At 37.8% G+C, this 27802-nt stretch overlaps 1 protein-coding gene across 12 annotated transcripts in view; it reads right to left on the bottom strand.

Annotated features, from left to right (window-relative positions):
• The window catches only part of ferry3 (FERRY endosomal RAB5 effector complex subunit 3), a 77182-nt gene that overhangs the window by 14832 nt on the left and 34548 nt on the right, over positions 1-27802 (bottom strand). For 10 of the 12 annotated variants that reach the window (XR_011347685.1, XM_069907431.1, XM_069907430.1 and 7 more), the window contains 9 exons: positions 27260-27359; positions 24929-25050; positions 23910-24007; positions 23595-23792; positions 19452-19580; positions 18196-18270; positions 14673-14875; positions 12289-12346; positions 10741-10808 (listed from right to left, as the gene is read on the bottom strand). Coding sequence is in view for 10 of the 12 variants with exons in the window: in XM_069907431.1 (XP_069763532.1) it covers positions 10741-10808; positions 12289-12346; positions 14673-14875; positions 18196-18270; positions 19452-19580; positions 23595-23792; positions 23910-24007; positions 24929-25050; positions 27260-27359 (1051 nt within the window). In the remaining 2 variants the exon portion in view is untranslated. Of the gene's footprint in view, positions 1-8813; positions 8932-9711; positions 9808-10740; positions 10809-12288; positions 12347-14672; positions 14876-18195; positions 18271-19451; positions 19581-23594; positions 23793-23909; positions 24008-24928; positions 25051-27259; positions 27360-27802 lie in introns of those variants that run through there. The other 2 variants (XR_011347684.1, XM_069907439.1) reach the window with 2 other exon arrangements.

Here is a 27802-nt window from a genome sequence, read left to right as displayed (position 1 = left end):
GAAGGCAAGAATTCAAAGGAGTGGAGAATGACAGTCTCTCATGCTGTAATGAAAAGGAATGAGAGTTGTAGAACACAATGATGTTAGGTAATTGCAGTAAAATCCCTGTCATCCAGAATTCAATCAACTGGCAACCAGCAAAAAAGAGAGGGAGGAAGGGAGAGGAAAATAAAAGTAAACAAAAAGACATAAAAGTTTAAAATGGTAAAAGTAAATGTTCTTTGGTGAAGATGGGAGCAAATGTTCAGCCAGCGGAGTGCCTTGGTCGTGCTTTGCATGTAGCAACTGTTTGAATAAAGTTGTGTTTGAATAAAATGGCGTTGCCTTGGATGGTTGATGCTGCTCGTCATTGGGAAGACTCTCTTAAATTGTCTCCGTATCCCTGCTTAGCAAATTTCTTTAAATTTATTAGTATATTATTAAATATATTAGTAAGGCTTTATCTGTAATCTTGGAGGAGGGGCAATCATTTTGATGTTATTGTTTGTCTTTCGGCAGTTCCGTGGAGGAGAAGGAACCTGAAGATGTAGCAATAGTTAAATGTTTTCAAAGAATGTGACTGAAAATAAAGCAAAATGCTTTAAGGTTTAAATATTCATCCAAGTAAAGTTTGTTAAGTGTAGGTACGGTATAGTACTTTTGTCTTTTAAACTGTTTATTCTTAGTGCAGTTGTATTGGTTAGGCCTTGTAAGAGTGAGCCTCAAACAACTGGAAAACTTGCTTAACTGGTATCTACCAGTCCCTGGAGGTGCCAGATACCAGGGGTTTTACTGTAAATAGTCTTTGGTTCACTTTGAGAGATGCAAAAGTTAAGTGAGAAAAAAACAGCACAAGTAACCTTGCAGTTAAGGATTTTATTGTCTCGTTCTTACTTTTAAAAAAAATTAATGAAACAGTTATGTCTATTAATGCCCATGATTAATTGCCCTTTGAAATGAATGACAATCTAGGTTATTTTTACAGGGCTGCTAAAGTCAACCACACTGTTCAGTCTCACATCTAAGAGGCCACATTGGATAAAAATGGCTGATTTCTTTCCATAAAGGATATCTGTGAGGCAGATGAGTTTTTAATAACAAAGTTCCATGTCATCCTTAACTAAAACTAGCATTTATTTCAGTTTTTTTTTCATTAATTGAATGAACACTTCTTGGTTCCAATGCCAATCAGAGTATTAACACCACTTGGGGACATGGGAGGAAACTGGAGCACTCAGAAGAAAATGACAAAGTCGGATGTAAATATGTAAATATTCCATGGACAGCAAAGTGCCAGGATTGAGCTTGGATCCTTGGAGCAATGAGACAGAGGCACTTATCACCATTGTTATTGTCTGGTTCATTGGGTCCAGGTATGTGGACTAATATAACCATTACACAAAAAAATAAAATGCAGCTACAACATGCAATTTCTACTTCAAGTGGGAACTTCATAATGTTCAAGTTATCTCTAGTCTGTGTTCTGAAAAATGCCTCTACTTTAGGGATCTGAGTTTGAGGATTTTTTGGATCACAGGATTCAGGAGATGATCACACATGTAAACTGAGCTCTAAACAGGCAATGGGAAGATTAGGAAAATGCAAGATGGTAAAGAATCCTCAGTTTGGGTCTCTCCCGGGATGTTAATGGGTCTTGAGAGTTTGAGTTATATATAGAGACTAGATAAGCTGGGTCTATTTCTTGGAGTAGGGGAGGCTTATTAAGGTACATAAAATCATGAGTGGCGAGATAAAATTAATGGTCACAATGTTTTTTGTCAGGGTGGATAATTCAAGAACTAGGGCACAGGTTAAGGGGAGAGATTTAAGGAGGACATGATGGACAACTTTTTACACAGAGCATTGTCTGTATCTGAATGAGCTGCCAGAGGAAATTATAGATGACAGAATAACCATAATAAAACACCATTTGGACAGATTTGTGGATAGGAGCAGTTTAGAAGGATGTAGGCAAATGCAGACAAATGTGACTATCCAGATGTTCCTCTACTTATGATGGTTCGACTTGCGATTCTTTGATGTATGATAGCGATACGAGTTCTAATGAAAATATCTACATAGTCACTTGGTACTGTAGTTTCACAATTTTTGCATGGTGGTGTTACTGCCATTATTGGTCGTCGCGCAGCAACTGATAGATGCTTTGGCTGGCGCTATAATTTATGATTAAAAATTGTTTCTTTTCAGTGTGGAATAACATTTAATTATAAAATAGGTTTTGTTTTAAATAAATTTGCCCAACTGTAGGCTCTGGTAAGTGGTCTGAGGACATTTAAGGTAAAGCAGCCGAGGCTGGGCTAGCTTAAGCTGAACAAAAATTATTTCAGTATTCAATAAATTACATGAGATTTTCAACACTTGTAGGCTTTGCATTAGATGATTAATTCCAAATGTCAATGTGGTCAGCATGAATGAGCTGGGCTGAAGAGGATATTTGGCTCTGCATGGTCCAATAACTCAAGGTGTTCTGAATATTTTGGAGTGAGTGCACCTTTGCTCAGCAGTGAATCAAAGGGTTGCACATAAAACAGAGCAAAATATACCAATGGACATAGCTGTAAATTTTACATTAATAGAGATAGATGGACAATTTTGTGATCATCAGAACTGTAGGGGAGGTGGCTTCCTGGGAAGTGGAATCAGAAAGATGATCAAGGGAGAGAAGAACATTATATAGGAAGGGAGGTGGTGGCTTCCTGGGAAGTGGGATCAGAAAGATGATCAAGGGAGAGGAGAACATTATATGGGAAGGGAGGTGGTGGCTTCCTGGGAAGTGGAATCAGAAAGATGATCAAGGGAGAGAAGAACATTATATAGGAAGGGAGGTGGTGGCTTCCTGGGAAGTGGGATCAGAAAGATGATCAAGGGAGAGGAGAACATTATATGGGAAGGGAGGTGGTGGCTTCCTGGGAAGTGGGATCAGAAAGATAATCAAGGGAGAGGAGAACATTATATGGGAAGGGAGGTGGTGGCTTCCTGGGAAGTGGGATCAGAAAGATGATCAAGGAAGAGGAGAACATTATATGGGAAGGGAGGTGATGGCTTCCTGGGAAGTGGGATCAGAAAGATAATCAAGGGAGAACATTATATGGGAAGGGAGGTGATGGGGTGCTGGTAAGTGGGATCAGAAAGATGATCAAGGGAGAGGAGAACATTATATGGGAAGGGAGGTGATGGGGTGCTGGGAAGTGGGATCAGAAAGATGATCAAGGAAGGAGAACATTATATGGGAAGGGAGGTGATGGGGTGCTGGGAAGTGGGATCAGAAAGATGATCAAGGAAGAGGAGAACATTATATGGGAAGGGAGGTGATGGGGTGCTGGGAAGTGGGGCGGGAGAGAGAACAGCCAGAAATCATCATCCACATTCATGAAAAAAGATATGCAACAGCTTGATGATCTAGTGTGGAAATTTAAAAGTCAAGATTTCAAAAGGTAATCATCCCATCTTGATTACCTTTTCTGTTATTCTGCCTCTCCTGGAAAGACTATTTAGAGCCAGGATGGTGGGGAGGGAAGTGCTAAAAGGCCAGGTGTTGCATGAAAAGGGGCTCCCGGAAGAGGAGTGAACCAGGGAGGCACAGAGTGAATGATCCATTGGAATGTTTAAAGGGGAGGTGAGATGATGACATTTTATTGAAGGTTAAGTTCAGAGAATTGTCAGTTTAGTTTACAGAATCTGGCCTTTTCTATATTGGGGAGTTCCATATAACCATAGAACATTACAGCACAGAAAACAGGCCCCTGTCAGTGCCAAACTATTATTCTGCCTTGTCCCACTGACTTACACCCAGTCCATAGCCCTCCATATGCTTCTCATCCATGTATCTATCCAATTTTTATCTTAAATGCTAAAATCAAGCCCTCATTCACCACTTTACCTGTGAGGTGAATGTCTACCACGCTACCTGTCTCCCCTCTGGCGAGCCTTGCTGTACTAACATTGGCTGTGCATTATCTCTACTGTTAAGGACACTCCCCTTGGATATAACTGTATATGCATCTATTGTCTTTCATTATTGTACCATGAGTTTCTGCTAATAAAAGCCATGATTATTGTTTGACCACATCGTCTTTGTCTACATCAACTGGCACTTCAACCTGGCAGCTTGTTCCACACTCCCACTACTCTCTGTATGAAGAAATTCCCCCTAATGTTCCCCCAAACCTTTAACCTTTCACCCTTAACCCATGTCCTCTGGTTTGTATGTCACCTCACTTCAGTGGAAAAACTATTTGCATTTACTCTTATCAATATCCTTTATAATTTTGAATACCTCGATCAAATCTCCCCTCATTCTTCTATGCACCAGGGAATTAAGTCCAAACTTGTTTCACCTTTCCCTGTAACTCAGTTCCTGAAGTCCACTACAGGACATGTCTGTGTAGTCTACGAGGGTGATCTTCAACTTCCAGTCACCTGTCACTTTCATTCTCCATCGTATCCCACTCTAATAGCTATGCATTCCCAATGAAGGCAACTGTGAGCTTGAGGGACTAGTCCTTTATCTTCCATTCAGGCTCACTGAATTTGACAATTTCCGATAGCAAACTTTACCAGATTCAACTCGATGCATAATTTTCTTTTGAACTAGTCAAAAATGTGAACATAGCCTACTTTGACTATCTGTGATTTTATTGATGCACACAAGAAGCTTTGGGTGTCAGCATAATTGGTAATAGTTCTACCCTGAAATGTTGTACTATTCCAAGTATTGATTATTTAGTTATACTTTCCTAGTGATGTTAGCAATTGTGCTGATTTAAACAGCTCTAAAACAGATTGTGAAATTAGTCTGTGCAAATATTAACTGGCTTAACATTCATTTGCCTGCTATTTTAGACAAGTTAATTCCTTAAGCAAATTAACAAAGAAATGTTAATTTGAAGTGGAGAGGAAGGTATAATAAATGCATACAGATAACACTGGACAACAATATTTTTCAAAAGGTTGCTTCCTGGGAAAAAAAGAGGGTTATGATAAACAACTTTAAGCTGAATACAAAGATAATTTCAAATTTGCTGTATCACGTAGGAAGTTAGAGAAACATTAAATTAACTTTTATTGTATTTAGCGTGTTTAATCTCATAATGATGCCGACACATTGCGTTAGTTCAAATGACCTAAAAATGTTTTGCTGCCAATTTTCATTTGTACTCAGCATCTGACGCCTTTCGTGTCGGTGTCTAACAACAGTCGGCCTGCGTTTATGGATTCCAGTTGCCGATACCACTTTTCCATGGTTGCAATGTCCTGGTGAAACCTTTCACCGTGTTTGTCACTGACTGCACCAAGGTCAGCAGGGAAGACATCTAAGAGCGAGTCCAGAACATGAATTTCCAATGATGTTGCATTTCATGGTTTTGAATATGTGAAGCATCGTTGAAAATATGACAGGAAATCCCATAAATGGGCTACATCTAAAAAATGGTACGTGTTAGAAAAATTTTAAGATGATTTTTGCAATCCGCTACCCAAAATCCTTAAAATACACTCAAACGTTTTCAGGAAGCAAAATCTTTGTTGTCCAGTGAAATCGTTAGAATTTACTACTACAGCCCAAGTGAATTCAGAGAATATTTTATTTTTATAGGCTGATATAGCCATATACAAAGAGGGGAGGGAGTGCGGGGAATGAGTTGTTAGCATGCTGTAGCAACTTGGTAGAAACACCTTACCCAGCTGCAGATGCTCGTTTTGTCCTCTCTCCAATATATGTAGGATGCATGGTTGAAATAATGGTTTCAATAAAGCCAGTGGCTCAGTGGACCAAATGGTTTTGGCAGAACATCTGACTGAACATCTCAGACATTCAGGCCACCCTGGTTTAGCTTCCCCAATTCTAGGTCGTTCAAATAGTCATCCTAACATTAGATTTATGCTTTGGAGGAGCAGTACACATTAAAAGAAAACAATTTCTCACCAGTTAACTTAAGTAGTAGAGAGCTTTAGCATTTTGCATGATGGAACACTCGCAAAGAGACTGAAGGAACATGGAAGGCCAATATAATCCTGTGTTTATCATTAAACATGAACTGGACCAAGAACCAACCAGATATTTCACTGGAATTTTGTTTACAACTTGAAAACATTATTTATTCTAAATGTTTCAAGTGTTGGCAATTTAGATACAATTTCCAAATAAATCTTCCTTTAAATGCAAACACATACCACAGTCTAGAGAATCAATGGAGTTGTCAATTCTAAATGATTAACGTTAAAACACTCACTGTCCCTTCAACTGAGAACAGTTAGTATTATCTTCTCCATCAGAGTCAATAGCTTTTAGGATTATGAACCTCTAAGTATTCATTCTACGTATTTTGGTATTAACTAGATAGCTTGTGTTCAAAGAATCACATCATTCTTGTAGATGGACCTTGCTCCCAATTTTGTGGCATGAACCTTTACCTCCCTAGGATTTGTAACAAGCCAGGAGTCAAATAAAGAGCATCTTTAGCACATTTAAACTTACTGATTCTATTAAATCTTAACTTAACACAATCTTTGTTCATAGTGTCATGACAAATTTACATTGTGAACTGTGGCTGTGACTATGAACTGATAATATTATTAGATGGCTAAGATGAAAGGCAATTCCAAAGTAGCTCCACTTATTTCATTTGAAAGGGGAAAATAGACCAAGGGTTAATTTTTAATTGGGAATCAATCATTCAAAGATTTAACAAGTTAAATGAGACTTGAGGTGCATTGTCAACTTTTAGAAACTAAACAGAAAAATTAAACCCCCAAGAAGCTCATTTTTCAGTTGAACCCTTGTCCATTTTCTTCCACACACTTGCCTCAAAATTTGATTGCACACCACCAGCGTTTTTGTGTTACACGTGATCCGACGGCACAAAGTGAAACCTCGCTGAAAGATCCCACTGACACAGTTTCTGTAATTTGTGCTCCACATTGCCCAGAGGATTCCATAGTCTCAGTGAGAGTGCTTCTGATCAGGCAATAGTCAATAACTGGGTTCACATGTCAGGACCCCTACAAGATAGGTATTTACTTGGTGGTCTTGGGGTCTTCATTCCTCCCCACCTTCTCTCAAGCAACTTACAGTCCTGCCCTCATTCGCCTTATACCTGCATACCCAAACACACACACACACACACACACACACACACAAACTGTTTACATATACAGAAGTTATATTTTCTACAGGCCACTTGGTCTCTTATTTGAGAGCCCCTTTTTATTTATCTAATTCCTTTAGTGCATTTAACAATTAGGACTTGAAGTGTTATTTTTAAAACCTTGCATTAGGCTACAAATTAAATAGATTAAAACAGGCACTTAACAAGATGATGAACAAATGTCTTCCAGAATTATATGACCATGTTACTTGGGTGCAGAATTAGGTCATTCAGCTCATCAAGTCAGCTCTGGCCTTGATGAGCAACTCCATTCTCCTGCCTTCTTCCCATAACCTTTGACACCCCGACTAATCAAGAACTATCAACCTCTGCATTAAATACACTGAAAAACTTGGCCTTCACAGACTTGTGTGGCAACAAATTTCACAGATTCACAAACCTCTGACTGAAGAAAATTCTCCTCATCTCTCTTCTAAAGGGATGGCCTTTCATTCTAGGCTATGCCATCTAGATCCTAGACTCCTACTCCTCTTCACATCCATTCCTTCTAGCCCTATCAATATTCAGAATATTTTGATGAGATTTCCCCCCCCCCACCCTTCGAAATTCCAGCAAGTGCAGGCCCAGAGCCATCAATAGCTCCTTTTATATTAACCCTTCAATCTCCAGGATCCTTCTCACAAACCTCTAGACCTTCTCCTATGTCCTCATAAACATCCTTTCTTATCTATGGGCCCATACTTGCTTGCAATACTCCAAATACCTTGTAAAGCATCAGCATTACACGTTTGACTTTATATTCTAGTCCTCTCAAAATGAATGCTAACACTACATTTGCCTTCCTGACTACTGACTGAACCTGCAAGTTAGCTTTTAGGGAATCCTTCACTATGACCCTCAAGACCCTTTGAACTTTCGCTTTCTAAATTCTCTCTGTATTTATAAAATAGTCTACTTCATTCCTTCTAAAATGCATGACCATACACTTCCCTGCACTGCATTCTGTATGCCACTTTTTGCCTATTCTCCTAACCTATCCAAGTTCCTTAGCAGACTCCCTATTCAGCACTACCCGGCCCTCTACCTATCTTTGTGTCATTTGAAAACCTGGCCACAAAGTAACCAATTTCATCATCTAAATCATTCACATACAGTGCAAAATGTAGCGGACTCAACACCAACTCCTACAGAACACCACTAATCATATCATAGCAGCCATGTTGGTACCTATCTTGTACAGAAACCTTGTATGTCAAAGAGCTTCTGAAAATCTAAGTAAACCACATTCACTGACTCTCCTTTCCCTATTCTGCTCATTGCATCCTTGAAGAACTTCAATAGATTTAGAAAGCAAAATCTCTCGAGGGAAAACGCACTGCCTCCAGTTTATTTTACCTGCTGCTTTCAAGTATTCTGTAAAGTAATATAGGATGATATAATCTTGCGAACCACTAAAGTTAGGTTAACTAGCCTATAATTTCCTGCCTTCTGCCTCTTTCCCTTCATGAAGGGTGGAGGATATTTGAAATTTTCCAGTCCTCTTGGAGTATTTCCAATTCTAGCAATTCCTGAAGGATGACTTCTAATGTGTTCACAACCTCTAGCTGCTCGGTTCCAAACTCTGGGGAGTAGTCCATGCAGTCCAGATGACTTATCCACCTTCAGCTTCCCAAACACCTTCTCCTTAATAGTGGTTACTACACTCACTTCTTCCTCCTGTATCTGCAGTCTGAGCTTTTAGACAAGATCCAGTTTTGAAGAAATGCAGATCACCGTTTCAGAATTGTACGATCCGGAAGCAGAGAATAAGACTTACTTGCAGTACCTTAGATCAAATAAAAGCTGATGAGAGAAGGAAAAATGAAGTAGACTAAGTTAGCAGAAGCACTTAGAGGGGACCCTGCTAGTGTTTCAATGTGCCGAGAGTCCTCGTCTTTCTTGATGACCGAGGTTTGGGAGATGCTATCAGAATGGCCTGGCAAGTAACTATGATGAAATCTGTTTACGGTTTCCACTCCAGCCAAACATTGCTCATGAATGAAGTTCTCCAATTATCTTTACATTTTCCTCTTCAACACAGCTTCCAAACTTATTACTCATTGTAAATTTTCCATTACTTAGTGCAATAGGAATTCTAGATGGGGTTAGAAGATCACAGCACTCATTTTTGGGTAATTCATTTCAAAAATGCAACAAAAATAAGACTACATAGATAAAGCAACCAGAAAGAGATGGTTCAAATTCAAAACTTGTGTAATACCACTTTGGCAATGGTATGGATTTCAGACAAATATGACAAGACAAGAGGAGATGATTATGCGCTTAAACATTTTACTGAGTCCTTAATTTTCTAGGGGAAATAGGTTATCTATTTAAAAAGAGATATGGATATTTATTCTGGAATTTTAAGCATTTGTTACAATACAGGAGGCATTTTCTGTTAAACTGCTGACAGAAGGATGTTGGCCTCTTGTTTCTTTATGGAAGAGTGAAAGTTATCTTGAATTAAATCTTTTAACAGCTAGCTATTAAAATCAGTAAAATTCAACATTCATTAATACTTTTTCTGAGGACTCAACACCAACTCCTGACAAATCTGGGGCTAAGGCTTTCCATTCATTCCAATGGGAGCTCCTGTGCAGTTTAAAAAGCTTTGCTGGACAAAGGTTTACCCATGAATGCTTCGTTCAACAGACCAGATCTGAGGGGGGGAAAAAGATATAAAAACAATTTGATGTAGTCAGAAGGCACATAAGTGATAAAGAAATATTGGGGGAACAGAAGGGTTAGGGCCTCAGCAATCTCAATTCCCAATCATTTGGGTTTTTTCCTGCTCTTAAAGTTGTTTTTATCTTTATTCTCCAAATAACATCAGGCCCTCACATTTGCTGTTTGAGGTCATGCGCCATCAAATAGAGGGCCTTGTTTCACCATCATGTACCCTGGTACGATATTCTCTTTGTTGATTGCTCAGTAATTATGTGTAGTTAATCCATTTCACTTGACAAACTGAAGCAGCTGAAATTTTTAATCCTTTATCTTTTAATTATGAAGGAGTAAGTTTTTATGACCACAAAACTTTTCTAGTACCAGAGATTTAGTAGATGTGTCACTATCAATAGTGGAATGGAGAAAACCCAAGTTTTGCTACGTTTATGTTACATACGATGATTGTTCGGAAATTATTTTGGAGCCAAAATGGCAGGGTACATTTTATGGGGATGTCTCAGCAAGTGCCTTCTGATTTTTCAGCTCAGAAAATCTTCCTGTGGACCTAACTTTGGCATTTGTCATCAAGGCAGCCCATGCTCCCAGTAATAACCAGCTAACCTCACGAGTGTGAGGATAGAAAATCTGCAGATAGTGAGGACTTTGTGTACCACATCCATCCCTTGACTAAGCACCATCTGAGAAAAATATAAATCTGTATAGTGCTTCCCAAATTAAACTCTCTCCATGGATGCTAACTTAGATAAGTTACAGGATTTTCTACTTATCATTTTTCCAGCATTTTTAATTTTGGTATTAAAGTTCTTTCCATGTTCGATTCAAAATGAGGGACTGAGAAGAGGTTAATTAATACTTGCTTTTTAAAAAAGGAAATGCTCATCTGGAAACAAAATTGGTGCCCTACCTGTGGTACAAGGAACTGGACCGTGCGAGAAGTTCCTCCATCCCAAGATGCCATTTCCATCATAAAGCCTGAAAGATTTAAATAACATATTTATTTTTAATTGCCCATTCCACCCCCCTATTTCCATCCTTTGAATTCAAAACACAGATCTATATGTGAAATATTAACTCTCTCCATTATCACGTTGGTATTTATGGAAGCTCTCTGAATACAAATTGACGATCATGTTCACCGTATTACAACAGAGGCCACATTTCAAGAACCTACTTTGTGATATACACTACAAATAGAGCACTTTATAAAGGCAGTCTCTAAATTACAGCTATCTTTGTTTTAAAAAAGGTGAATGACCACTAGTTAAATTGATCATCCTGAGTTACTTAGCAAGAAATTTCCTTTGATGACCAGAGTTCAGGTATTTGCTTGGAGTTTCCTCCCCCGCCAACCCTTCCCCCTAAAGTCTTGTCCCCAATAAACTGGAAATAAATTACAATATGGACAAAATTTCACAGGAATCCACAATGAAAGAATGCAAGTGAAGAATGATTTCAATTTGTATGTAGAATGAATTTTTACTGTTCAGTAGCATGCATAATTTGTGCAATTATGAAGCAATTAATAAAATAATCTTCCAAATAAAATGGTTACTGGTAATCTGACAATTTTAAACTATATTTGAACAATAATAATTACTAATATTCTTCTGCATGTATTTTTTAAAAGTGAGAAAAGGAAATTTAAATCCATGTTGAATGACTAACATCGGTTATATGATTAAATGACTGGGATAAAAATTCTTAATTCCCCAGCAAGAGTTAAAAAAGCATGCTTCAGTCCAACAAAACTAAACATCATTTTATGAAAAGAGCTCAATGCTGGTTATCACCTAATCAACAATTTAAAAAAAAAAGTTCAACCTTATTTTTTGCATTCAAAATTTTATTTCCTGAACACCCATGAGGTTTTGTCACCCATATATCTCAAAATTAAAAAGGTGTCTTAAAACTCTGAGCTAATTTATGGTAGAATACTGAGGGAGTGTGTGCTGAGTCAGAGCTGCTACGTTTAAAAACAAAATAAACCAGGTCATTGACTGCTTTCCTGGGTGGGCAGTGGGGATCCCATGCACTAGGAACAGGAGAGCTAGCCCCTATTGCTACCAAATATTCATCCCTCAACTGTTCAGAGATTTTAAAGGGCACGATATAATTCCTTGTTCAATTTAGAAATAAACATTGAAGTTCTACAAACAGTACCTGTTCTGATTTTAGTTGTAATTTTCTGCAATAAAAAATTAAAAAATGCATTCTTCATTGATTTTTGTTCTTTACAACCAAATACAATGCACTTTGTTTAGTTAGCTCAATAAAGCAGAGAACAGAGCACATGCTCATTAGGAGTGGAATAAATGTTTTGTTACATCCAATCTCTTAGATGCTAACAGACAAATTTAATTGTGTAACCTTCACTGAAAACATTCATTTCCCCAAACCTCAAAATTATCTTATTAATCAGAAGATTACCTGGCAATTCTAATAATTCACTAACCTTTTACACACTTAAACACAAGCTCTGCTCTTTTTAGACACCAAGGTATTGTCATCTCCTGAAAATATATGAAATATTATGGATAAATTACCATGTAACCCAAAAGATTGAACATGGGTTTTAGAAATAAATGTTCACGCATACCAGTTAATTAATTTTCAGCTTGAGTCTTGGTAACCTTTATTAACAAACATAAACGCAATTCTAGTATAGTACTGGTTACTTTGTGGATTTGTCAGCTATGAAGTTGTATTTCTGGCTTTTTAAAAAAGGATTGCTGTACTTTGTGAAATTTATCTGTTTCTAGTTGGTCTTATGTTATCTGTGGCCGTCTGTGCATAGTTACTGCAAAAGCCAACAATTTCAAGATTGATAACATCCTCCATGGTTCAAACTACCAGAATAATATTGTTTTCTCATTTTCCCATGAATACATAAAACTGTGATATTTTAATTTTGCATTCACACTCAGCAGCTGCTACCCTCCCCAGCTGTCTCCATCTTCTCTCTTCCATCTCCTCACTTGGCTCCATCTGCTGTTTTTTTCCCCTTGGTCCACTTCCACCTAGCACTCACCGGTCTCAATTTTCCACCCCTTCTGGTTCTAGCCATCATTTTCCACCACTCCTTGATTCACCATTTACCAACTGGCCCCTATTTTGCCCCTCCTCTCTTTGTACTGGCCATCTTCCCTCTCCAGTCTCAGACTCGATGCAGAGTCTCAACGTGAAACTGACAACTCCTTTCTTCCACAGATGCTGCTCCTCTACTAGTAGTTTGTTTTTTTTTGGGTTCCTTCAGTAATTTGTTTTTTTTTGTCTGAAGTAGCAATATGCTAAATCTGTTAGGTTGGTGAATTTGTGCAGAGGTAAGAGAACGGAATAAAAACTATTTGTTTTTCAATCAGCTATTCTCACTCTGCATTTCAAATTTCCAGCAGTTTTTCCCACCCTTTCTTTTCTGGTAATTTCAGATTTCATTCACTGTATTCCCTGTATTGCACAGGTAGTTTGTTTGCATTCATTATCTGTTTACAGTTCTTTTGATTACATGTTTACACTGTGTGCAGTTAATTTTTTGCACTACCAATCAGTGGTAATTCTGCCGTGCCCGCAGGAAAAAGGAATCTGAGTTGAAGGTGATGTCGTGTACTCTGACAATAAATCTGAAATCTTCCTCCTACCTGCATCTGTCCCTGATGTAACTTTTGTTATTCACTATCTTCAGCCTCCTTTTTCAGCTAGAATTACTGCCACTTTGTGGCTTCACCCTGGTAAAGACTTGTTCTCTCCCCATTTTTGCTTCAAACAAAATTACCTTGAAATCTAACTCTTCCCAATTCTAATGAAATGTAATCCAACTGAAATGTTAACTCTATTTGCAGCAAAGAACTGCTCAAGGAATTCACAGGGTCAGGCAGCATCTATCTGTGGAAATGGTCAGTCAACATTTCAAGTCTAGATCTTTGATGATAAAAGTGAAAAGCATACTATATCACATATATAAATGGGGAGGGGCCGAGGTAATAGGGCATTAGGTTATACAAATGAAGGTAGAGAGACAGATAGGAGAGACCATTAGAAAGTTTTTTTTGGGGGGTAGAAGAAAAGTTGGAGAGAAACAAAGTACAGGAGCATGAAAAGAGATGGAGACAGTGGAACCAGAAGGTAGGTAGGTTCCCTAAAGTTGGAAAATCAATATTTATGTCATTAAGTTTAAGGCTGTCCAGGAGGAATAGGATGTATTGTTCCCCAAGTTTACATTTGGTCTCACCCTGACAAGGATGAGGCCGAGGACAGGAAGGATTGGGGAAGTTGAAATGGTTGGCTACAGAAGGCTCAAGCTTGGACCACACGCAAGGCATAGAGGTTCAGCATAGTGGTCAACCTCAGATGTAGAAGAGGCCATATAGAGTTCACCATTTGCTGTAGATTAGGTTGGATGATGTGTAAATAAACCTCTGCCTCATCCAGATGGTCTGTTTTGTAGCTCTTGATGGAGGAAATGGGAGGGTGAAGATGTATGGCCAAGTTTTGCATTACAGCAGAAATTGCTAGAGGGGAAAAGTGGGTGGGAAAGAGTGGACGAGAGAATCTCAGAAAAACCTTCCTTTGTTAAAAGCAGATGGTGCAGAGAAGGGAAGATGTGATTGGTGGTGGGATCATGCTGAAATTGGTAAAAGCGACAGAGGATAACGTGTCAGATACAGAGGCTGTTGGGGTAAAAAGTGAGGACCAAAGGGACTCTGACCTTGTTCGTTTCCATAGAAGCAGTGTAGTTCTAGTATTCTGGTTTTTTTTTTAAATCTATGATACTTTCAGCTGATGTTATAAATCACCTTGAAACAGTCCAATGTTTATTTGCCTTAACATTTTCCCACTTACCTCGGACATGTCATGCACCAGTAAGAGAGGGATTGTTATTGTTGTAATGTCATGAGTGCAACAGACTTTCAGAATGTTCCGTAGTCCCATAATTGCTGGATCGCGGGCTGTAATATTGCTAGATCTCACATTATCATCCACGCATAGGTGAAAGACAACATGAACTTCAGAAAGATTAGAATGCCTTGTAGTATAAAATTCTCCTGTAGAAAGTAAATAAAAACATTTTACTTAAATTATGCCTTCTAAAATCACAAAGTACATCTACATTGTTAAATCAGTGCCCATTGAGTTTTGAAAATGAGATAGAACATTTCAAAAAATACTAGCTTTTTTAATGTAACTGAGAAAAGCATTCCATATGTACTGACAAGTAATTGTATAATACTGTATTTAAATAATTATTCACATTTCTTAATTAATAGATAGCATTCAACTGCCATGTCATGGCAAATTAATGTGTGGTCAATGCAGCTCCATGTTGTCGAAAACCACAGAATAGAAAATTTATGCAGTTTGCCCAATTAACAATTATGTTTAAATTCATGCACTAGTGATAAATTAAAAGCACAAAATGCTGGTGAAACTCAGCTGGTCAAAAGGTGTCCTTTAGGTAGCAGAGGTAAGAATACATAATCGACATTTCCGGCTTGAGCTTAACCAGCTAAATTTCTCCAGCATTTTGTGTTTTTACTTCAACCATGGTGTCTACAGATTTTCGTGATTTACTTCTAGTGACCACTAAAAACTTTCCACCTTCCCAACGACCACTAAAAACTGGGATGCACGTATGATGAAAATGGAGTCCTATATCCATCAAATACTGGAAGGTAAATGGACAGAAACATTCAACATATTCATTCGATTATTATGAAGCAAATATTCAGCTTTGTCACAAACTCAAAATAATTATCAGAAGAATTAAAAAATGTTAAGCTTTGTTTTTCGATTGGCTGTAGAATTTTTCTTTTTTATGAACAACTATTATTGGGGTAAATTATCATGGTTAATCTGTTAGTTATAGAATCATAAACCATGGAAAGCAGTCTCCTTGCATACCGTCATGTACTTGTCTCCAATAATTCAATTTTCCAGCATTTGGCCAGAAATCCATCTCCCATGTTGTTTCAAGTATTCATCTAAATACTTTCTAAATGTTGTAAGAATATCTGCCTCCACCATTCTCTAATGCAATACGTTCCAGGTTTTAATGCATTCTTCCTCATATCTCCTACCACATAATTTAACCTATGACCTTGGTTAATAGCCAACGCAACTTGGGGAAAGGGTCCACTTATCTCTATCTATGCACTTCATAATTTTTGTTCATCTTCGACAGGACCCCATTGGCCTTCTTCACTCTTCCACAGACAGAGAAGATATGCCAGACAGTTTACTTTGTGTACCCCGAGTGCCACAAATACCATGGCTTCTATGTGCTCTCGATGCATGAACTTAAGGTTCTCAAAATACCCCTTCTCTCATTAATTCAAGATTATTTTATTGACGTGTAATAGAAAATGTGTTATTTTCAGTTATAGGCTAAAGATTCTCTGGTTTTAATGCAGTTGGTGCATTTCTTCAACCTGAAATCTAACTACTTTTCTACATTTTCTACCTGATGTGGCTGAAAGTTTTCATTTTCTGTTTTTACTTTAGCCCCATTTCTTATCAGTAGGTAAGAGTATGCAGGCAACCTATAAGCTGTAGACATTTTGTGAGCTGAAGGCTTGATTGAGAGGTGCAGTCTGAGGACCTTTGTGGGTACTTGGGTAGGTAGGGCCATAGTCTTCTTCCTGGCTGAATCAAGGCCTAGCCTTTTGATCTACACTACGACTGATTTGAATAATTAGGTTACATAGAGAATTCAACTTAATACAGAGCCAGAATTAGGGGTCAGGAATGCGGTTAGGATTGTGACTGAAACCAGGTATCAGAAACGTGGATAGATGTGTCACTGGAGTCAGGAAACAGAAACAGAAGGCTTGTGACCATATATAGGGATCAGAGGCAGATAAATTGGGTTGGAAAATGAAGCATGATAGGGTAGGTAAATGGTTTGAGAAGTGATGAGAGATGCAGTAGACAAGGGTTCCTAAGCCTGTTCCCATATAGGTGCAGACATGCCAGTGGCACCTACATACCCACATAATAGAGCCTGGTTTGCAATCATCTTGGACCCCCTTGTTACTGTATTAAGGTCTTGGTCAATGAAATTGTGTGGTACAAGCCACTCAGTCGCAACTACTACTTCATAACACAGTTTGAGACCTGGAATGTCAGGACCCTTGTCGACAATCCCAACAGCCTCTCTAACTTGAATACTCAGACAATATGATGCTGACATCACTACAAAGAGAGAAATGAGAGCAGAATATGGCCATTTCAAGTAGACTTAACTTCTACCCTCCATCATCAGACTCCTATTTAAGGGCTCTGATTTTGCACATTTATTATTGTATGTTTATTTTCTGTATTGCAAAGTTTATTTACATTACGTTCTTTGTTTATATTTCTCTTTTTTTGCATATGCATCTTTTCTTGAATAGTTTTTCTGCACTACTACTAAGTATAAATTCCGCCTGGCCCACCAGAAAAGGAATCACAGGGCTGAATGTGATCTCATGTATGTACTCTGACAATAAATAAATTGGAAAAAGATTGCCATCTTCATAAAATAAGTTCTCCATCAAAAATGAGCAATTCCCCTATGACACTTTGCTATTTCAGGGTGGAGCAGATGTTATGATATTATCAGTGCATACATCTTAGTTTTGAAGTAAAGGTGGACAAACAAAATCCCAGAGCACATCTGAAAGGGAGACAAACCGATTCTTCTGGGTGGCTTTAACACCAATGTAGGAGATGGTGCAGCCTCTGTTATTGGCAAGGATAAAACATGGAATAAGTCCAAAATGGTCCTTTTTCTTGACCTTGAACATGGTCCTGCTTTACAAACACTCATCAAAAGAGCATGCACAAGACTTGGTGATAACAGATGCATCCTGTTACATTGCTCCAACTGTCTAGGTGAAGGACTGAAAGACATCACCTGCACTATGACAAATGCTAAATGATTGCTGGACCAACCACTCCTTAATCCACTTTTGTCATCTCCAGAAATCAAAAGTGCTTTGGCAGAAAGATCAATGTGAAAGCATTCAAGGATCCAACAAAAATACAAATTCAAATTAAATTAATTGGATTCAAATTTTGATTTCTCATTATGATTTGTTTTTTATAAAAAGCCGGAAGTCCAATTGGAGCCTTTCCTAAAGTTCTAATGGATAGAATAATTCCAGGATGCAACAGTTGTGGAAATCATCAATAGTTCTGGATACAAACACAATCTCAATTGTTCTAAAAAGCAGGAGTTGAAAATTATTGATGATGAGAGAACAGAAAAATAGGCCAAGATAATGTCAGTGCCATAATTTTTACAGTCCTACTATCTGGTCCATTCCTAATGAGGGATTAAAAATCAGAATGCAAGATATTAATTTAAAATGCAATTTGTACCTACCAGGTAAAATATTTGATGGATTTCTTTCTGCAGTCTTCGACTTATCTTCATTTCCCCCATTTCCATTTGGCAGCTCTTATGCAGAAAATAGATTCTGTCATTAATTATTCTAGCAACAAATGGAATACATTGGTATTTAAAAAAATTTAATACATCATCCAGAATTTCAAGATAATCACTGTCCAAGGTCTATAAGTGGAAATTCTGTGGCCAGCAATAAGCTTTACCCTCAAAAGATTTGGTGATCTCTGTGGTGCAGATGCTTCTTTTCTTATTGTCAGCTGTTGTCAGGTATCAGCTAATGAAGATTTCTGTCTTTTAGCATCTGTGATGTCACCAAGCAAGGTGTCAAGCCAAACACTCTGAAGGATTCCTAACAGCCCACAAAATCCAAAAGTAAAAAGCTTTAATTTTTAAACTAGCTTTTTAAGCAGTTTATGGAAAATGAAAGAAAATCTCTTTAATTTGGCCCAAATGATGTTAAAAGATCATCATACACAAACTTTAATAAAGTAAAATGATAAAATCTGAAACTCTGAAATAATTATCAGTTTCAATTCTACATATAAAATTAGTTCCTTGAGCCAGAGTGTTAATGTGCAATTTATAGTTTATATACATTAAAAATTCAATGGCTGCCCATTCAACAATGTATAAGATTTTCAGTGTTTGCTAACGTCAGAATAGCTTAAGTTGTTGAAATCCTTAAGTTCATCGATTTCTACAAATAACATGGCTGACGGCTGGCAACTGTGCGTTCAAGGTAATGGAATTAAGACAGGAATTTGGCTGGCAACAGTGCGTTCAAGGTTACAGAATCAAGACCAAAATTTGTTATTTAATGGACATTGTCAGATTTCTTCCGTTATAACACAAGTTTTGAGAGCTGGGTCCAAAATAAAAGAATCATCTATACCTAGGTAATAAACAGCTGTTGTAAAAAGCCGTGGTTTTTAAATTAATATACCACCTCCATAAAAGAGGAACTGTAGTGAATATTGCAGGCTAAGAAATTAGCAATAAATAAGGGACTCACAAAGGATCCTACTTTCTCATTACAAGACAGAAATTATGAAATGTTAGCAATAACAACAAATAATTTTGGATTTAGAGCTGGTTTCCCATCAAAGGAGCTGCAATGTTTAAACGTCCACCATGCAGGTATGGTTTGAAGCAACTTCATTAATTTTAGAACTACGTTAGATGAAAAAAGTCACAAGAAAGTTTTCAACTGTACTATGTATTTCCTAACTTACCAGCTCTATCGTTCATTTTTTTGTTATGTTGAGCACTTGCATAAAGCACAACTTGCTGGACAATCTGAAGCTGTTGTTCCACTCGAGGGAAATGGAAATCTGTACACTCTTGGCAAACTGTTCCAAAATCTATTATAGACATAAAAGGAACAACAATCCATAACTCTGACAATTGCTTAATTTACGGAGATCAGCAGGTCAAGTAAAATACTGGAATTGTTGAATTGTACATTACAAGACAGTACTATTAGTTAGATTTTAATTCTATAGTTAAAAAGCCGTAGTAATATAAACAAAGGATGTCACATTGCTCTGTCATAATTAACAGTTATGGGCAACCCAAATTTGTATCACCAATTTGGCATTTGCCTTTACTCAATAAGTTTTCATTCTTCTCTGAGCCAATGGCTACTGACGTGGTTGCAATTACACAGAATTATGCTCTTTCGAGGTGCTGCTAGTTATGAAGTGGTTTTGGAACAACTCAGTAAAAAGGAGGGGGGAAAAGAACAAACAAATAGACAGAATAAACTAATGAATAACAAAATATTCCTTTAAACTTTAAGAATTAGGCAACTAAGTAAAACACCTTAGCATCACGTCAAAGCTGTACATATCAACGGCCACACACAAGAGATTGTTTTTTTGATCCAGATTCCAGCATCTGTAATCTGCTGGAGTAACTCAGCAGGTCAACACATCAGTGAGAGAAAAAGTATGGTCAACTTTTTAGGCTGGAATCTTGACCATTCTTCTTCTCTCACTGATGCTGCTCAACCCACTGTGTTCCTCTAGCAGACTGTTTTCTGCTTGATGATATCAAAGGGAATATAATTATTTGAGTTAAGTAAATTAAATAATGAGTAATTTAATACTATTATCATTGATTTAATATACAGAAAGTCATTGTTCTTGGTGTTAAAATGAACTGGATTTTTAGTGTCTATTGTAAGGTGGAATATGCTTTAACTATAACCAATTATCACCATATTTCAATTTTTATTATCAGATATGTGACCAGAAAAATAAGAGAAACCAAACATACATTGCGCATGAAGTAATCAGCTGCAGAACAAGGCTCTAAAATTGAAAATATTGCACAGATAAGCATATAAAATATTCGGTATGTTTGTTTGAGTATTTAATTGGTTTTACTCCCCTGATATGCTTGGTCCTGGTCCAATTAAGTTTACAGATCATTGTGGCGCCCAACACTCAAAAGTAATGGGTGATTCATACAGTGATCTTCATAATGTTTGGTACAAATACACTTTTTTCCTTTATTTTCCCCTGTGCTCCAGTTTTAAATTTGTAATCAAACAATTTACATTTAATTACAATGCACATTCAAGGTTATTTGTGTACATTTTGTTTTGACCATGTAGAAGTTGCAGCACTTTTTATACATAGTTCCCTTTTATCAGGGCACCATTAGGTTTGGGACATTTGGCCTCACAGATGTTTGTGAGTACCCAGGTGCTTATTTAGTGTAGGTATAAGAGAGCAAGGCTTGCTTCTAAGCTTTTCTGCAGTTGCCATTTTTCCACGAGGACCAGAGTTGTGCCCAATGAAAGTCAAAGAAGCCATTATGAGGCTGAAAAAAAACAATGAGACGTTGCCCAAATGTTAGGATTACCAAAATCAACAATTTGGAACATCATTAAGAAAAAAAAGTGTACTGGTGAGCTCAGTAATCGCAAAGGGACAGGTATTCAAGGAAGACCTCCACTAATGATGACAGAAGAATTCTCGTCATAATGAAGAAAAATCCCCAAACGCTCTTCAGGAGGCTGGTGTGCATTATGGCAATGACTGCTGCCCTCAGAAGACTTCATGAACAGAAATACAGAGGCTAAAACAAGATGCAAACCACTACTTAGCCCCAGAAAGGATTGTCAGATTAGTTTGCCAAGAAGTATTTAAAATTGTCTGCAGAATTCTGGGAAAAGGTCTTGTGGACAGATGAGACCAAGATTAAGCTCTGTCAGTGATGTTAAGAGCAAAGTGTGGAGGTGTAAGGAAATGCCCAAGATCCAAAGCATACCACTTCTTTTGGAATATTTTATTTTTGATTTTACAGACTCGTGCATTCAAACACAGGAGAATATTCGTCTCCTTTTACAGAGTATAATATACCGAGCCTTTTCCCCCTGCCCTTCACTCCTCACCCCCCTTCCCACCCCAAAATGATAAATCTACAACATATACTAATTACAAAAGAGAATAAAACACAACAAAATAACAATAGTTACAAACGGTTCACAGAAATAATCCAAAGGTAACATAAGCCCAAGAAGATACCCAAGCAACCTAAAGTACACTGAAAAAAACAATGGGTCTCTGAGTTATTTTTTCCATCCTGGCATCCAACAATTTTTTTTAAAGAAACGGAGTTGGATGGGTGGGGGGGTGGTGTGGTCATCATACCTCTATTCCAATATACTGCAAGTACATTGCCACATTTCAATGTACGTGCCAATACCTCCCCCTCAGATTGCAGGTGATTTTCTCCAGGGGAACACAGCTCTGCATCTCCATGCTCCAATGTGTGGTGCTCAACTGAGAGTCAGAATTCCAGGTAACCATTATTCATTTCCTGGTCACAGCCAAGGAGACAGTTACAAACTGAATTTGATATTTGGACCATCTCAAACTCGTGTCCATGATATTCCCCAGCAGGAACAGCTCTGGGTCCTGTGGAAAGTCCACCCCTGTGATTTTTTTTTCTTCTCTCCCAAAATATTCCCTAATCTACCTAAAAGGGTTTCGCCTTGGTGCATAGCCAGGTTGAATGTACAAAGGTTCCCATCTCTATGCTGCACCTAAAACACAAATGAGATTTCTCATTTTGCATATTGCAGTGTCGCCTCTGTAATTCTGTTCAAGAAGACGCATCCTGCCTTCTGAAGAGTGTTTCTGATCTGTTGAACATATGTTAGGGGATTTTTCTTCATGAAGATGAGAATTTTTTTGTTATCAGCAGTGGAGGGTCTTCCTCAGAAAATCAGTCAGTTCCTTTGCAACTACAGTTTACTCTTAATGATGTTCCAAACTTGAGTTTGTTAATCATAATGTTTAGGCGACGTCTCTTAGTGTTTTAGTTTGGTTTTTCGGCCTCATAATGGCTTCTTTGACTTACATTGGCACAATTCTGGTCCTCATGTTGGAAAAAAAACTGACTCAAAAGCTTCAAAGCAAGCCTAGCTCTCTTATACCTGCACCCTTGAAGCAATTAAACGTACCTGAGTAGTCAAAAATACTTGAGAAGCCAAATGTCCCAAGGGCTATGTATAAAAAGTGCTGTAATTTCTACGTGATCAAACCAAAATGTACACAAATCAACTTGAATAAAATCTGGAATGTGCACTTTAATTACCAGAATATGTGAATAGTTTGATTACAAACTGTGGAGCATCAGACCAGATGATTTGCTGAATTTAAGCATTACTAAATTTGTATGCTTATCTATTACATTTTCTGCAACAAAAAAAAATCAATTTCTTTTTGAGTCAAAAAATGTTTCTATATCCAGCTTCAAACATTTGTCAGCATTGGTTCTTCTTTTTACTAAGTGAAAAACAACCATTTCATGGATTTTCCTCTAAGGATTTTCCTTGAAGTATGCATTATAAAAGGATTACTGGCATTAATCGTGGAATACAGAAACTCAGCAGGTCACGCAGCACCCATAGGAAGTAAAGGGTAACTAACACGTCGGGCCTGAGGCCTTCATAAAGATATAAGCAAAAAGCAGGCAGGATCCTGAATAAAAAGGGGAGGGGAAGGTGGGCAAGGGAAAGGAGAGGAGGGAGGGGCAGGGCGAGGAGCATAGGCTAGCAGGTTAGAAGTGGGAAGGTAGAAGAGAGAAAAGCTGGGTAGTGATGGGGGAGGGGGTAGTTCTCCCTAAGAAATCAATACCCTTCTCTCAATTTCTTCACCTCCATTGCATCTCCATCTCTCTGCATTTTAAAACTTGTTTGAATTAATATTTTACAATACTGATGAAAGATCATTAAGGTTAACTCCCTTCCTCTCGTTATTGATGTTGTCTGACTTGTCACGTACGTCCAATGTTTACTGCCAATACTCCTGCCAATTATTAGCAATCAGAAAAAATTAAATTTTAAAATTGCTTCATGGTACCTCGTTTGATGCCACTGTAGGAATTGATGCGATTATCAACAAGCAAGACCAGCCCACATAGGGAAGTGGAATATAGTGATAGGGCTGTCTGCAATCTCTGAAGTTTAACGCCACTTTGTTGATTGCGCTTGTGCTTACAAAGATCAAGGACATCAGCTCGCACTAGACGCAAATTGTGCATGGTCTTCAATTGGGCTCCTGTGAACGGTTGAAAAGAAATATAGGCATTTTAAGATCCAGGTTAAATAGATAAATGATTCAAATTCCAAAATACATCCAGGATTGGATAACGTCCATCATAAAATTATTTCCTACCTAAATGAATGGTGAAACTTTCCTCCAACAGAATCTGTTCTTCAAACATACGTTCGTTTGTTGCAGTGGATTGTTTTGGCCTTACCTTTATTTCCTCACTTTAAAAATGAAACAATTAATAAAAAAATGTACCCAGAACCAATCTTGAATTCCTGCGAAGTAATACTTTTTCTATGAACGCCAAGTTAAAATTATTAAGTTCTTAAATTTTAAATTGTTTGAAAATGAAAAATAATCCGACTTTCTTCCAATATAAAGTGAATGAGTTAAACAGATACTGTGCCAAAATGTTAGTACATGCAAGTACATTATAATTGCAAAAGCATCCAGGGACTACAACCAATTTTGGGGAAATTTTTATCTCGTCCCCACTTTCATCACATGACTCTACTGAAGTCAAGAACTCAGCAGATCACGCAGCATCCATGTAGGCATTTGACATTTCAGGTCTGAGCCCTTCCTCCACATACCTGAAGAAGAGCTGAGACTTGAAATGTCAACTTCCCACTGTTTTTCATGGGTGCTGCAGGATTTGGCGAGTTCCAAAGCTCTTTTGCATGTTGTACTAGTTTCCTAGCATCTGTAGACTTCTTGTTTACCTCCAGTCTACTGGTCAATGACCAGGTATTTGGAAATCTGTAAAGCTTTGCATGCTAACTGAACTACAATCTATGCCACAAACTGTGGCTTTTACACTTCACTACTGCACATTTTGGCAACACCATTCCTTTATTAGGTTTCTTTAGGAAGCCGAAATTAAATTATACATGTTGAATTTATTTGTCTTAGGAACAGTTAACATGGTAGCTTAAACAATACTAAAACAGTTGAGGGGAAAATATCAAGATACAAAGCAATTACAAGAAATTTAAAAAAAAAATTGGTTGAGTTATGAAAGCAAGAGTGCTTTATAATGTCTGAGATCTAGTCATTAACAAGGATATTCTGGACTTGATTAGATGGGTGCAATTTAAAATATTTATCTCATGAAAGCACCTATAAACACATAAATAAGCTACCTGATTGCACTGTTGTTAGGATTTTGCATGTCTTGATGTAGCTTTATTACCCACTCTTGGTACTCCTGTTTCTGGATGGTCATTAGTTGCTTCAATTCACTGGCCCACTTATTCTCCAATACCTTAATTACAGAAATTTTACATTTGCTTACAGATTTTCATTGCTTTTTTTTCATTAAAACACAATGGTCTTTCATTTTCACTTTGTAATAATGAGTTTTCCAGACCTAGTTTACTCAAACCAATAAAACTCTAATAATTCTATCCCGTCAAGTACTTGCTGGCGCCAGACTAGCTTATCTTCTGGACTATTAGATTTCATTTCTATTAATGCCCTAAAACACTCAAAAATTCACTTTTAAATGTTATGAAGTATGATAATAAATTTTTAGTAGTGAGGTAAATCACGTTAGAGGGACCTTGGAAATCAGGGTCTTGATGGAAGAAAGTCCAAACATAAATGATAGCCGAACCACAGGTATTTAAAAATACAGTAAGTTCTCTGGTTTCCGGATTTCAAGCAATTGGCAACCCAAGCAATGGCAAAAATAAAAATCAAGGAAATAAATAGATACAATTTAAAATAAATAAAAGTTTATAATTGTAAAAGTAAGTATTCTCCGAGGCAACACACTACCCCTTGGTGAAGATGGGAGAAAACACATTCATCCAGTGGAGCACCCCTGTTGTGCCCTGCCTGCAGAAGCTGTTTGAATAAAGTTTCAATAAAGTTGTGTTTGAATAAAATGGCAGTGCCCTGGATGAAGAGCTGCCCGACGCCCCTTGCTGCTGGAGCAACTCTCCCAAAGCTTCTCCCTATCCCTGCCTGCTAAGAGTCTTTAACTTTAGTATATTATTAAATATATTATTAAAGGTTTATCTGTAAACTTGGCGGGGGGTGATGGGGGTAATGATGAATGTGCAACAGTTAGTACAATGCTGTTACAGCGTCAGTGACCGGGGTTCAAATTTAAATTTTGTAAGTTATGGGAAATGCCTAATTAAAGTGGACTTTTCATAATTAAGGATGACAATACTAATTTTTAAAAAATTACTTTACATTTTGCACTGTCTTTTATCTTTTAAACGGTTTATTCTTAATGCACTGTGTCTCAGGGAACCGGAAAATTTGCATATCTGGCTTCCACCATCCTTGTAGGTGCTGGATACCAGGGATTTTACTGTAGTTAGATAGCAGATTATAAGAGTTTTACTCTGGTACTACAGTACAACTCTGATTTATCTGAAATTGGATTCTCCAATTAGCCAAAACAATCAGAAATCCTCATTTATCTGAATATTTTCAGAGCTGAACTGAATTCACTCAACATGAAATTAGAACTTTGGTCCTTGTTTCAGGTAACTCCTTCACCTCTCTCTTTCTATTTCTTCTTTACCTTCCCCTATTGACTTTTCACTCCAACTCTCCCTCTCAAACTGTGTGCCACTGTCTCCCACCCACAAGTGGTCAGAAGAATCTCTTGTCCTCAAGTAATCAAGGAGACTGGCCTCCCGGGCAGGAGTGGGACCTCTGGCTCAGTGGCGTTCCCTTCCCTCCCTCTCTTCTCTCCTCTTCTTCTCCCCTTCCCTCCCTCCTCTTCCCTTTCTCCCTCTCCACTTCCATCCTATCCCATTCCCTCCTCGGCACACTTGACATCAACTCTGAACCCTCCCCTCACCCTTCTATCGCATGCACACACACACACCACACACACACACACTGGACTCACTGGTGTGTGTGTGTGCGGTAAGCTTTGGGGAGGATTCGGAGGCATCAGGAGCTCCAGTGATAAGGGGAGACTAGAGCCTGCTGACAGGGTAGTGAATGTTCCTCCAACCCAAGAAGCCTCGCTGGGGATCGGTGACAGCGGCTGGGATGTGTCGGGGATTGGCAGTGGCCAGCATTTTTTGGTTTTATTTTAATGTTTAAAAAGCCTTCCCTTGTTGTTAGTTGTTGTCTAAATTGATGCAATTGATTTGCTGTTTCTACTGGGTCATTCAAAAATGACCAGTTCTCCAAAACAAAATGTTTATCCGACATAGGCCCGGTCCCAACCTTTTCAGATAATCTGAGTTATACTGTATGTACATTCTTTTCCAAACCATGCACAGAAGATTGTGCTGCACTCAGGACAAAACTTAAAGATATTAATATTTATCCTCTGCCCTGGTTAGATGAGATATTATGGAGCAAGTATTTTTTTCTGCAAAAGAATTTGTATGTACAAATATAGGTGGTACTTCACAAAGTGGCAGATTTTGTTTAGTATTATAATTGTTATGAGCACTGAAGTAATCAATGCACCTGAATGCATCTCAGTAAGGTATTACCTGTTGGGAATCAAAGTGCTGAGAAGCAACTGAGTTTACATCTTGATCTGTAAGTGTTTTCCCCAACTCTTGCATCACTTTGTCCATTTCCACAGACTGCCTATTTTAAAAAAAATAATTGATTTTAAAAGTATTGTTTTCCTCTGGAAGCTGAATAATGTATTAACCTTCCTCGCACAGCAAAACTAGCAATAAAAATGTAACAGCAAGGTGCATAATGCTTCTATTGTAGCATTCACCAAATCTAATACATTTAGATTTAATTTTCATTGAAGACACAAAAATACAAAACTCTACCTGTTAAATTTGGTCATGATATGTTAATGAAGGAAATCATTGTTGAAAATATTCATGTTATAAAATAGAATGGAGGTAGGATATCCAGGTTCAACCAGGAGTGTTAGATCTTGCATACAGTTGTACATTTGATCAATGAACATTAATTACATCAGTTTAGATTAACCTCTCCTGGGCAACTATTTCAAATCATGGTAAAAACATTCCAAATTTAAATAATCAGAATATTTTCCAAAGTTGTCTTGA

The sequence above is a fragment of the Narcine bancroftii genome, chromosome 13 (assembly GCF_036971445.1).
Source record: "Narcine bancroftii isolate sNarBan1 chromosome 13, sNarBan1.hap1, whole genome shotgun sequence".
NCBI classification, from domain to species: Eukaryota; Metazoa; Chordata; class Chondrichthyes; order Torpediniformes; family Narcinidae; genus Narcine; species Narcine bancroftii.
Note: the sequence above shows the minus strand (reverse complement) of the source record. Positions and strands in the feature narration are given on the sequence as shown.